The sequence below is a fragment of the Simochromis diagramma genome, unplaced genomic scaffold (assembly GCF_900408965.1).
Source record: "Simochromis diagramma unplaced genomic scaffold, fSimDia1.1 OVJJ01000320.1, whole genome shotgun sequence".
NCBI classification, from domain to species: Eukaryota; Metazoa; Chordata; class Actinopteri; order Cichliformes; family Cichlidae; genus Simochromis; species Simochromis diagramma.
This window is the reverse complement of record NW_024386773.1, coordinates 4,653,836-4,667,254: the sequence shown is the minus strand read 5'-3', so window position 1 is coordinate 4,667,254 and position 13,419 is coordinate 4,653,836. Positions and strand designations below refer to the sequence as shown.

The 13,419-nt window shown below is 39.1% G+C and overlaps 1 protein-coding gene across 11 annotated transcripts in view; it reads left to right on the top strand.

The window, feature by feature from the left end:
- Positions 1–2,380: 2,380 nt before the first annotated feature.
- Positions 2,381–13,419, top strand: part of ptprt (protein tyrosine phosphatase receptor type T) — a 226,045-nt gene continuing 215,006 nt past the window's right edge. For 9 of the 11 annotated variants that reach the window (XM_040004228.1, XM_040004222.1, XM_040004204.1 and 6 more), the window contains exons 1-5: positions 2,381–2,662; positions 3,879–3,989; positions 5,653–5,734; positions 7,095–7,210; positions 7,956–8,130. In XM_040004228.1, the coding sequence (XP_039860162.1) occupies positions 2,510–2,662; positions 3,879–3,989; positions 5,653–5,734; positions 7,095–7,210; positions 7,956–8,130 (637 nt within the window). In that variant the 5' untranslated portion in view covers positions 2,381–2,509. The remainder of the gene's footprint in view (positions 2,663–3,878; positions 3,990–5,652; positions 5,735–7,094; positions 7,211–7,955; positions 8,131–13,419) is intronic. The other 2 variants (XM_040004180.1, XM_040004205.1) reach the window with 1 other exon arrangement.

Below are 13,419 nucleotides of genomic sequence, written 5' to 3'. Positions count from 1 at the left end.
CAGCTGTCAGGCAGGCCCACATCAAATTACCGTAACTTCAACAATATCAATACACACAGGCACACATAAACCATCACATTAACCATCATACTCTCAGACTTCCACAGTGCCGGAGTGGATTAGTTCCATTGAGTTGAAATGGATGAAATGTTTTGAGGCATCAGTCGTTTTCAGGCACCTCTGTATGTGTATTTGTGTTATTCAAGATCAGAATTCAGATAAGATTAAGGTTATGGTCATCTTCAAGGAATTAAAGTCGGTGACAGTAAACGTCAGTGTCCTTATAAATGTGTCACTTTGTGTATGGGTTTGCCCTGCCATTACAATCTATTGTCTTCACATCATTTCACTGCCTTTAAAATCAAGTATTTGAGTTATAAAGTATGAATTTCTCTCATGAAAATTATATTTGTGAATTGGAATCTTAGGAGGTGAAATCGAGCAAACAAATCTTTCTAATGGTTCTGTTAGGCTGCTAGAACTAGCTCTCACATTGGGACTGTACTTCAGTCAGCCAAGAGATAGCAAAGCCTTTCAATTTAGACTGTTAGGTCAAATTACACACCGAGCAGAAAGTGGGCAATCACTTTTAAAATAATTCTTTCTTTGCAGCTTCTTCAATCTGGGAAGCACTGCTGTTTTGTTTTGTTTTGTTTTCCCCCACATTTGGGATGTGAATGTATGCGACCGGTCTTTAGCAGCATACATAAAAATGATTAGGTGAAGCGACAACGTCAAATCTGGCCACTATAGTAAAGATGGAGGGGCAACATATTAATTTCCTCAAACTACTTTAAATTCATTGAAGAGAAGGCATCAACTTGTTGGAATATGTAATTAAACACTAATTGATGCATATTTATGAGTACAATATTGTTTTTTTTTCTTCTAAATAATCTAAAGAAATGACTCACTGTATTTTTAAGCTCCTATATTTCTTCGTACTTTGATTCAGAACATTTTCATACATGCGCAAGAACTCACGTTAGAAATGCACAGTCACATCTGCTTGATTCAGTATCTCTTCTTTCCCTTTTCTTGCCAGTATCCTAGTCACTTCAAACTCTCAGTCCACCTGATGGCAGTCAGCCAAATGGAGGAGGCCAACCCATAAAAGCTCCATCCTGCTCCATAAAGCACTGACTAAAACACACTTAAACAACGAGCCGACAGAGAAAATGTGTTTTACGTCTTAGTTCAGAACCCCAGGGTGTGGATACATTAAGACATTGATATACAGTTCTGGTGAATTAAAGAGCCTGAGGTCTTTTTTTTTTTTTTTTTTTTTGCTTTATCAAGCATCTGGCGAATGTCACACAAAGCTAGTCAACTGTGTCCCAGCGTTTTAGTATTTAGAAATTAATTGTGTGTTCAACAGAAATTAGGCTACAAAGTCATGTTGCAGCATGTTTCCGTCATTGCTACATTTACAGGATAAATCCATCAAGAAGATGTTTATTTGTGCAGCAAAAGTAATAGTGGTACGACAACTGGGTTGACCTTTTTTATGTGCTTAAACAAAAACAAAACAAGTCTAAATGAATAACCAAGTAATTCTCAGGGTTACAGCTGGTTTACTTTGTGGATATTTGTGCTGCAGCCTGAATGCAGTGGTACACATAAGATGTTAATGACACCTAAAAATGATTTGAATGGTATAGAGCAAAGCAACCAAAAGAACCAGTTATCAGAAGTGGCAGATTAAGTCTGAATTCCGCATACCCTGGAAAAGTCACAGTATTGACTTAGGGCTGTTCGATATAACGACATATATCGGATGACGATATAAAAACGTGTATCGTTTCATTTTACGATATTTTTTCATCGTTTTGATGGTCACTGTAGTGGCTATATTAATTTCTTAAAGTTCTCTTTCTCTTATATTTTATATAACCACACTACAGACGGACAAGCGCCTGTTTTTATGCGTTGTGGTTAGCAACAACGACGGTAACAGCATCGCGTGTCCGCTTGTTTATGTTCCACATAAACCTTTCACAATAAAGCTCAAGATCCTGTTGAGACTTTTCAAACTAAACTGAATCATGTGAAAGAGCAGATTATTTACGGATGAGAATTAAAAAAGAGCCGCCAGGTGCTAAAAAGTAAACCTTAGACTCAAACGTTAGAACAGGCTTTTCCCCGCAGCACGCCGTGTAATAAATACTCACAAAGAAAACGGCGGCCTTTACAACTTATGTCTAAAAATGTATAGTTTCATGCATCGGTTAAAACACTCGACTCCAGCTACATGACGCGCAGCTGGAAACACTTTACACAAGACGAGCTGCCCGAGAGTCACAGAATTTACAGAAAATGTTACATTTTTGTGATTTATATCGTTATCGGACGATAGAATTCTTATATCGGGATATGAGATTTTGGTCATATCGCACAGCCCTAATATTGACCAACTTTGTTAGGTTCAATGAAAGACTCATTATTGATAATGGAACAACAGCTATTTCATTAGTGTCATTTTTGTATTTTTGTTTCTGTAGGTTCGTTCATGGTGGTGAACGCTTCAGGCCGGGCATCAGGTCAGAAGGCTCACTTGTACATGCCCACCCTGAAGGAGAATGACACCCACTGCATCGACTTTCTTTACTCTCTATCCAGCCGGGATGGAGCCAGCCCAGGCACACTCAATGTCTATGTCAAGGTGTGTGTTCAGTGTGTGTGTGAATGACAGGGCGGGAGCGGGTAGATTGACATATGAAGGGCTTGATGAAACTTGAACATGTACACAAACAAACACACCTCTGTTCTCTGTTAGGAGGGATGAAGTTAGCCCTCCGGCACTAAATATCTATGTGTGTGTGTGTGTGTGTGTGTGTGTGTGTGTGTGTGTGTGTGTGTGTGTGTGTGTGGCTGTGTCTGTCTGTCTGTGTGTGTGTCCGAGAGAGAGAAAGTAAGAGAGAGAGAGGGAGAAAGAGAATAAGTGATAGGTAGGTAAACAGAAAGCCATCATCTATTCCCTTTTAGCAGGGATCAAGTTAGCTGTAGTATAGGCTGCTAGATAGCAGAGCTCTTGATTTTTATGTAGTTTGTGGACTTTTAGAAAGAAGGTATTATTTGCAGCTTGCTTCTATTAATGGACTCAAAAGCTGATTACGAATACCAACCATTAAAGTAAGCTAACAGTAAACATTAGGAGTAGCTGCCATGGAATAGAACAGTAGTAGGTATGGACTTGCAAGAATGAATTTTTTATGTTAAAGTACGAATGCAGTCATGGGCACCTGAGTAGAATTAAGAAGAAGCTATGGATGGTGAATGGAGATATGAAAAGACAGAGTAAAGAGGGAAACTGGAGAAATATAGAGCTGTGTGGAAGGCATACAAAGAAAAGAAATGGCATGAAGACACTGATGAAGGTATGGAAACGAGTAAGGAAGGTGAAATGCTACAGCTTTATTATACAGAAGTATGGTGAAAAACCCATCAAAAAAATTTGAGGATTTGGCTTTGAAAACAGTTTATGAGTGAAACGACTTTATGAGTAATGTGTCTAAATGTGAAATAAAAATGGAACATCATTGTCAATAATGGTAGATACAGCTGATAAAGTTAGTAATCCTGGAAATTATGTGTTTTCCTTTATACAGCTCTACATATTCAGCTGTCTCCATACTATGACGTCTATAACTTCTATAGTTCTATGACTGCAGACGTTTGTGCAATTGATTCAGACACGGCTTAAAATGCAAAACTATTCACAGTAAAATGTAATATGTCAGGTTATAATGGGAAACAGCATGTTACTGTTGGATTCAGTAGTTTTCTTACTGCAGTTTGTTAGTTTTACCCTTTTCTTCGTTTTATCCACTAACTCTGCTTTAATTAAACCGTGCCTCTTTTTCTCTCCCTGCCTGCAGGTGAATGGAGGTGCTCAGGGTAACCCAGTGTGGAATGCCTCTGATACTGTCACTGAAGGTTGGGTGAAAGCTGAATTGGCTATTTCTACATTCTGGCCCAACTCCTATCAGGTACTACAAATGCACACAAGTCCTCTGGACATACTCTCACAGACATTGTTTAGGTACTGTACTGCTTAGATGCACATAAATAACAACAAATATGTCATCATCCAAAAACACGTGGATCTAACTGTAGGTTGAGCACAAAAGGTACATTTCTTGACAATCATTCTTTAATGACTTTCTCTGTTGTGTACGTGTGTGTGTGTGTGTGTGTATTGGTCGGTTTAAGGTACAGAGACATACCCTGCTGTGTTATTTTATGAGGCTCCACAAAAGCAACTCTGTTGTACCTAATGACTGAGCTGTGCTCAGTAAATGCAGGCACCCCTGTGTCTCACACAGATACAAGGCACAATGGTAATCAAAGTGAATTAAATGTCAGTGTGTCTCTGTGCATGTTTCCTTCCCTAATAAAGAGTCACCACCTGGGGGGGGAAATAGCACTCAGTACAGTACAGAGTACTCGAGGCCACTGAGGGCAGAAACAAGTTTTAAAGACAATTTAGTTCCTCTTTTGAATTGTTTAACTGTTCTAGATCAATAATTTGTTTGTTATTGGAATATCATATCAACATAGAGTGCTAGATATTTGAATATTCAGATATTCCCCAGTGGGAATGCATCGAAAAATTAAAAAAGAATTCTGACAAAATCTCACTAGAAAAATATTAGAGACACAAAACTGTAAATAGTGAACAACATGTATGCTTATCAGGGTCAAATCAGCACCAGCCTTTGTTTATATAGCCAAACAAATATGTGCAATCAATCAAAGTTGGGAATAGAAATCCCAATTTCACACAGTGACATGCTATTACACAAATCAAAATAATGTTGTAAATGCTTATAATTTCAAATTAAATTCAGTTTACCAACACTGTAAACAACATTGTCAAACTGTTGCTAATACAGCAAAGCTTTAGCAGTGACTGTGACTTTTAGAAACTTGATATGTATGCCAAAAGGGATTTATTTTTGAAGTAACAGAGGAGAGTAAAGACTTCCCAGAAGTCTTAAGTATTCAGAGTGAGTCGCAGCTGATACTGCTGAGAATCCTGACAAGTACAGCACAGAGGTGTGTGTGTGTGTAGCGTGCGTAGTGTGTATGAGTCTATATATGTGTGGGTCAGGAGTGCATGGCCCCTTGACAGCCCTGCTGACACCCTGTTGTCATCCTGAGAGTTTGCATAAACTCTGTTGGAAAATATAAGGGACTGTCCTGTTGGGAGAGTAAAATGAGAAAGACACAAAAGAGCAATTAAAAATAGGAAGGAAAAATAGAGGAAAATGCGAAAATATAGAGAAAATATGGGGAGAGATGGTGGAAAAGTCTGAAAAGTACAACATAGATAAAGCGTGGAAGAAAACAGGAGGAAAAGTAGAGGAGGTTTAAATGAAGAAGAGAGGAAGAAGGCAGAGCAGAGGCAGCATATGTGGTTGGCATAAGGATGGAGACAGAAGGGATGAAGTGAAAAGAGGAATAGTTGCTGACTTTTAGTGGAAAACTCCCCTGGGGTTCCCATATGAGCTTCATAGGGATGTCAAGATGTTCCAGTTTGTGAAAGAAAGTTCTTATTTTTGAATTTCATTATAATGCTTGCATTTCTTTCTTTCATTCTTTCTTCCTTTCTTTTTTCTCTCATTCTTCCTTTCTTCTGTCTGGTCTAAGGTAATATTTGAAGCCGTTTCAGTCCAAGGCCACCCAGGTTTCATCGCCATTGATGACATACGAGTTCTGGCTCACCCATGCCGTAAGTGGGAGAGATTGTGAATGTGTTGTGATGGTTGACCCTGCACAACTGTAGCCCTGCTGAGCATCATCTGTTTTATAGATGTCTCACACTTACACACACAAAAACACAGCATAAAGGACAGATTGTGAGGGTCGCAGACAGATTGTAGAGAGCAAGGAAGAAGGTCCAGACCCAGGGTCTTCATCACTCAAATGTGACAAAAACACTTTGCTTCACGAAACTCTGGACTGCTTATTGCCACAGTCTGAGGTCTACTTACTGCGCCCTGCCTTCTCAGTATTCTGCAACTCCTGACACTCTCCTTCTGCTCCTATTAACTGTTTATGTTGTTTCAGGAATCGAAGTTTTACACTCAGTTTTACGTCTATTTTATAGATAGGAATCAAAACATACTTAGTCATCATATTAGAGCAGTATAGCTAAATTAATTGATAAATGATATTGCATTCATTTTGAAAGGATTATAAATGAAAATGAAAAGTATTTTATTTTTAATCACTCCACTAGTATTATCTTTGTATTTTATCTATGCTCGGTCTGTCCACCATGGTTCTCTTGCTGATCCTCTCCTCAGCCCTTCTTTCTATCTGCCTTGTATCTTTCCTTTGAACAGCCGACGCAAAACAATCAGTTCACCTTTGCAAGCCACTAATCGTATTATTCAAAAAGAGAGCAAACATATTTACAGTGTAAGGAAAAACTAAAATCCAATTTAATTTTAAAAAGACTGAGGAAAAAGATGACTATAAAAAATAATGAAAGATTTTCAAAAAAAGCAAATCTAAGTTTTTGCCCTTGTCATTTGCAACAAGCTGACCATTAATGTCAGGACAAATTATCATTGTTGAGTGATCGATGCATACTCCGTTAGTCTTATCTATGTCTGCAGACAGTCAAAATGAAATTAACCAGTCGCAGGCTGGTCTCAATGGCAGACCAAAGTCACCCAGCTGTCTGTCTCACTGACAGACCTTTGCATCTGTCTCATGGCCACAGAATTTCTCTGCCGTAGTCCAGACAATGTTAAGCTCTCCTAGAACTGAATTAGTATCGTTCATGGTTTCCCTGAAAGTGCTGTTTCTTGTTGCTAGCATGAATCTAGTGTGAACTCTTAAACTGTAACAGTAACACTTTGAGCAGCATGCAATTTATTTTTTATTAGCATGTTTATTTTGGGTAATTGGGATATTGTTTATCATTTAAATAATTTATTTGTTTTTGCAGACTATATATGCATTGGATGACTTCAACAACATTTAATTCAACGTGTATAAAAAAAAGACCAAGAAGAATGGATTTATATTTATCCTGACTTTTACACATCTATATCATCAGCACATTGCTGTCTGTGTTGCAGGTAAAGCCCCACACTTTCTACGCCTGCAGAATGTGGAGGTAAATGTGGGTCAGAACGCTACTTTTCAGTGTACTGCTGGAGGGAAGTGGTCTCAGCATGATAAACTCTGGCTGCAGGTGAGTATGTTCACGTTAGTAAAACTGTGCATAAATGGATATATATACATATATGCTAGTTAAAAGGAGGGACAGAATACCACAAACCAAACCATATTTACCCAATTTACCCAACTTGGGGACACAAATATGAATATATAAAAAAAGTGCACTAACAGTATTACTAATGTCAACAACACTGCACATTTATAGACATCAGTACCTACAGTACGTACTGTTGTTTACACCTGGAACTTCTTCCTAGACTTTAATTTTAATGGACATATAGGATAAACGGGTATATATTTTTCAATAAACTAAAAGCAAATTTAAACCATTGAAAGGCCAACATAACAGACAAAGTTATTATTCATATATTATTCTTAATTTTATTTTATAGTATTGTTTGGCGAACATCCCCAGTATTACCAGCTCTATTTCAGAATTGATTAAAACTCCTTGTTCTGCTTTGCACCAGTGATTCCATCCTTGCACGTGTGATTTGTTTATGCGCCTGAGTGTATATGCTGTGTGCAGCCATGCCTATGTACTCATTCTGCTTTACATCCATGTGCATTGGCAAGCTTACATGTTTTCACTAAATGAGTATGTACTGCTGAGAATGCTCCAAAGGAGATCAGTGACCCTCCTCACCCAGGGGGTCTATATGGGAGAGTATGATACCACAATCATACGCAAAGCAAAGAAATTTAAGCAAACACTTGGAGTCTTTGTTGAAAACTCTCTGGTCTTTTCCACCATGCAGCAATGGAATGGTAAAGACACAGCCCTGATGGTGACCAGGGTGGTGAACCACAGACGTTTTTCTGCTACCGTTAGCGTTGGCGACACATCTCAGCGCAGCACAAGCCGCTACCGGTGTGTCATCCGATCAGACGGTGGATCTGGGGTGTCCAACTATGCTGACCTCATTGTTAAAGGTACGTTCATCTGTTTAACTTCTTTAAACTACAAAAACAAGATGATTTACCTTTCATTTAAAACCAGAGCATCGGAAAGGAATTTTGATGGATATAAGTAGAGCATTGTTCAACAAATCAGATCAGAAAGGATGCAGTAAAGTGGGACAGTTTCTATAGAAAGTGAGAAACAAGCCTGGGTTGTGGTTGTGTAGTTGCATGTGCGTTTGGCTGTTGCTCATTAGGGATGTGAGAATGCTGAGGATAGAATACTGAATAGACTTGAGAATAGTGCCTAGAACTCACAATGAGCCCTCATTCACTCAGTTTCTGCCCGTCTTTGTCCATCTTTTAGTTCATTTTCTTCCCAGTATGTTGATTCTTATTCCCTCCCTTTCCCACAATCTTCAAAACTCATACTGGTATTTTGTTTAGTTATTTTAAATATATATGAAATTTTTTTTTTTTTTTTATCCTCTGAATGTTCATAGTCACCTAATTAAAAGATGATTTTGTAATAGTTTATAATAGTTTCTTCTTGATTAGGTCAAAGGAAGAGTACAGCAGTACTTCAGCAGGACTGCAGATAAAAGTTGGATAGAAAACCTTTTGGGTCATCTGTTATCATATACAACTCACAGAACTACTCAAGATATCCACATCCCAAAAAGTTGATTCTGTTCATCTGGACGTAGCGTTTTCAGTGGGAGAAATGTTTCGTCACTCATCCAAGTGACTTCTTCAGTCTCAGCTGACTGCAGGTTTCCCCAATATTTTAAACAGCACATTTGCACAATGACTGAAACCAGCCCACTGAATAAACAATGGTCTGAGAGGTTAGTTTCTTGATCATTAGTATGCAAATTGTCATGACGATTGATCAACAACGACTCCATGAGTACTATTCACAGAGAGTTGGGGAATGGGTGCAATCACAGCATTGTGAGATGGTGAAAGATGTACCCTTAGGCCCCCTCCTCGATACAGAGATGCACAGAACAGTACACATAAACTGCCTTCTTGACTCCCTGGTCAAACCAGCGTTCCTCCCTGTCGAGGATGTGTACATCCACTGTGTGATGTGTCCACTGGCCTGTAGGTGTAAATAGACTGCGGAGTCGTGGCCTGATGAGTTAGCTCTTCTGTGTTGTGCACTTAAGCAGAGGTTGTTTGATGACAAAACGTTTCTCCCACTGAAAACGCTATGTTCAGATGAACAGAATCAACTTTTGGGGTATTTCCTTACCTGGATGATTAAGCAGGCATCAAGACAGAGATATCGAAATATTTCAAACCTATAAGAAATGTGTGATATGCACACAGGTGTGATGTAATGGGGTAGCTAAACATGCAATGTAAAATAGAGACAATTTAAACACTAGCTTATCAACAATATAAAAGAAATGCAAGAACATGCAGAGAATACATCATGCTGCCAAACATAAAAAAACCTAATTGTCTCAGATAAGCTGAAACTATGCTTATAAAGCAAAAATAGAAGGTAATCATTAATCTGACTAATGCTAAAGAAAGTAGCAATGATTTGCTTACAAAACTGATTCTTTTTTCTGTCTCCTGCCTGCTTCTTCTTTTCTTCTTCAGTGTTTTGCTTTCATCTCTTCTCACCTCCTGTTTCCTCTGCCCCCGTAGTGTACTGTTCTGTGCTGTTCGACAAATCCTCTCACTGAGGACATTCAAATACTCTAATGCAATCTATCAACTCTGTGACAGAGTAAAAATATGAAGGAAAATCTGCCATTTAGCAAGTTATTCCCTCTCCCATGGTTCTTGTGAACAACAGGAAATATGGTCCTGTCCTGCTGAGAAGGATATTGATGTACTGAGTAGGCTGGATAATATTGTTGTAAGGACTTTGATAGAATTATAGCATTGCAGCTATCTGTTGTTGTCAGACATAATTACATTCTTTTACCTCTCCCCATCTCCTTTTGTTGCACTGTGTTTTTAATTCTTTTTTATAACGATCTTTGTCTCCACCTCCAACTTGTGGACTTCATGAAGTTCTGAATAAATAGGAAATAATCATTCATTTTTTTCAATGTTGACCTGATCGACGTAGCGCCTGCTAAAGGGCCTTCTGTCTCTCATGAAGTCTATAAAAGGGTTCAGTTAGTTATTGCTCAACATAGTGAATACTTTTATTTTAGCACTGATACTTAATTGTATGTGAAGCAACACCGAAAAAGATGCGAACACCAAGCAATGTATGCTAATATGTTAGCCTATTAGCACTCTACGATTCTCTTAAGCTACCTTTCTTGCAGCATGGCACACAACAAAAGTAACAGGTATTTTTTCCTGGTATTTATCCTTTAAGAAATGAAGTATAAGACCCCAAGCTCACAATCTTTTATTCTCTTTTTAAGTGTCCTTGACCAAGACACTGAAGCCCTATGTGTTCAGTCACTGTAGAGCTGAGTTTATGCTTGATCGCTTGACATTCTCCGGGGCTGCCTTTTGACAGCATCTTGTGTTGCATCCTGACCAAAGTTTATAACCAGGGAAAAGGGGTCCAAACACAAAGGAATGGTTTTCTGCAGTTATAGTGTAACATACCCTTCAGTCCATGGGTTCCACTATTTATCATATATAAACAGTATATATCTTATGTTTATTTAAGAATAGAGTGCTCCCAGTGAAGCTTAAAGTAGATGTCTAGGATGCATTTCCCACAAACACACCTCTCTGCCCTAAAATATTTAGTGTGAAATATATATATTTTTTATATGTATTAAATATATAATCATGCGGCGCAAGGGGGATTGAACTGTGTTTGTTTTTAATGGAATTTGAATTGCATCACTGAAATCCGTTTCAGTGCAGAGGCGCTCCGGCCTAAATTATGTTCTCAATGCATATTTGGTTTGAATTATGCTGTTAACCTTATTTGGTGTGAAGGATGTTTTAATCTGAAGGGAGGCTGGAATGTGTAGCCTGTGTGTGTGTGTGAGTGTGCTGTTTTGATTAGATGATAGTCCAGGGACTGAAATTGTCATTACCATCTGTTAGCAGAACGCACAGACTGTACTCCTGAGAATATCCAAATGTGTGCGTGTGCGTGCGTGTGTATTGCTTACCTTACTGAATGTGTCTGTGTGCATGCGTGTGTTTCTGTGTCTTACTCCTGTGTGTATGTGTATGTGTTTGTGTTTGTAGCTCAGGTGCTGTCAGCCATGCATTGTGCCAGGGGAATAGCCCATGCCAACACAGTGAACGAGCGAGAACGGAAAAATTAAACACACGCACATGCATGAACACACCTCCCCGAAGCCCTGTGTGCACAGTGTGTGCTGCTAAATGTGTGTAAATGTGGCATTGTCCTTGATTCACACGTTAGTGTACTTGTGAGTTTTCTAATCTATTCATTCATGTGCTGTAGAATCATCCTGTGTGGCTTAATTTCTCTCTGGGCGTGTGTATCATCATGCCTTTTCATTTGTGTTTTCACATGTAAGGTATCGTAAGGTTTTCAAATTAATTTGTGCGGGTATGTGTGTGTTTGTGTCTTCTTCCAGGCTTTCTAAGTGAAATCAGGGTTAATTAGTGTGTTGTTCAGCCAGGTGTGACAACAGGAATCTGGAGAGACTCTTCTAATCTGACAGCACCCTGTGTGACTGTATGTCTGTCTCCCATACATGCTCATGCATGAATATTCATTTTGTGACACAATAATGCTGACCAGCTGAGCAGATGATTTCTTCCTTGTTGACTAAATTAGAAAAGACAGCTGAAATGAAATGTTCTGAATCAGCCGAGCTACTGCCTGGTGGAGGTAAATTTCTTTATTACTCAGTACAGTTAAACTCATTACAGCTAAACCTATTCCAGGATAAAATGACTGAACTGAGCAAAAATTGGCATGTGTAGCAACTTTCAAGTAACTCTTTTTGCGGTGTTTTGTTTGCAAAAAAATCGGACAATACTGGGCAAGATTTGGGTTCTATAATACTGCCAGAGCCAAAGAAAGAGATTTTACCCACTGGTCTTCAGATTTTAACATTCATCTGTAGAACGTGGAGCAAAAGCAGACGGAAGTCAGGCTTTTTAAGTATAATGCACAGCTTTACACCTCTTCTGTCATCTTTCCATCATTCAGTGTCCATATTATTGTTTCACCTTACTTCTTTCTTATTCATGCCTCTGCCTGACTTCACACCTCTCTTGAAGTTAATATACGGCAAGGAAAACATGCAGTGACAGCCGTTAGTTGTCAACAGCACCTCCTCCTCCTCCACCTCCTCGCCTCTTTAAAAGCATTACATCTTTGCATTAAAGATAACCTAGTGTGGTTGTTCTTTTGTGTCATGTATATGTGGTTATAATGGTGCTTGCTCATATTAACACTAAAAATAAGTATATGTAAGCGGAAATGGTGATAAAGTCACTAACATATACTCCTCTAGAAGACAAAGGGGACTAGATGGGATTGGAAGAATAACTGGAAACTGTAAATGTAAAATGAATGCACTGTCTCCAATACACTAAGAAAAAATCCAGTTGAAGTTAAAAGAGCATGTCAACAAAATGACTGAAAGCATGCAACGCTTCCACACAAGCCAGGCACAAAGTTTCCCAAACAGACACTCACGGCTATAGAAAGTTTAGCAAAACACATACACACATCTACACCCACACACACACGCACACAGATGTTTTTCAATGCTCCTGTGCGTTTCTCATTTGTATTGCTCTTGTAGAACAGATGCAGTCAAAGCCCCAGGGCAACAAGGTCTCAACCATACCCCCGGCTGTGCTTGTGTTTGGGTGTGTGTGTGTGTGTGTGTTAAAGAGTGAGCAAGCCTACATGCTGACATGTCTCAGGGAGTATGAATTTAGGCTGTATTTGAGTTGTGAATGTGGTGTATTGTGCATGGGCATGGGCATCAGTGTGTATGTGTGTCCTGTTCTGTCTGTCATAGATAAGACTCAGTGGGGCGTAGCAGAGATCCAGGAGAGCCACTGACAGCCAGTGCCCTGTGGACACCATGCAGAGTGTGTGTATTGGTTATGTGTGCGAGTTCCCCAGGAATATGGCCACATTTTTCTAAGTCTCCCTCGGTGGTCATAAAGCTGATTGTAGTCCAAGAATTAGACCTAGCAGTGCCACTGCAATGTGTAAGGGTCTCTGAGTGTGTATGTGTGTGTCTGCATACTGTATATGTGTGTTTGTCCATAGAGCTTTCAGTCGCCCAAAGCACATTCCCAGCATCTTCTGTGTGTCTGTTCCCTGATAAGGAAATCAATAGGAGAGTGGACAGCTCAGCTGTATGTGTCAGATCTCTAGAAACT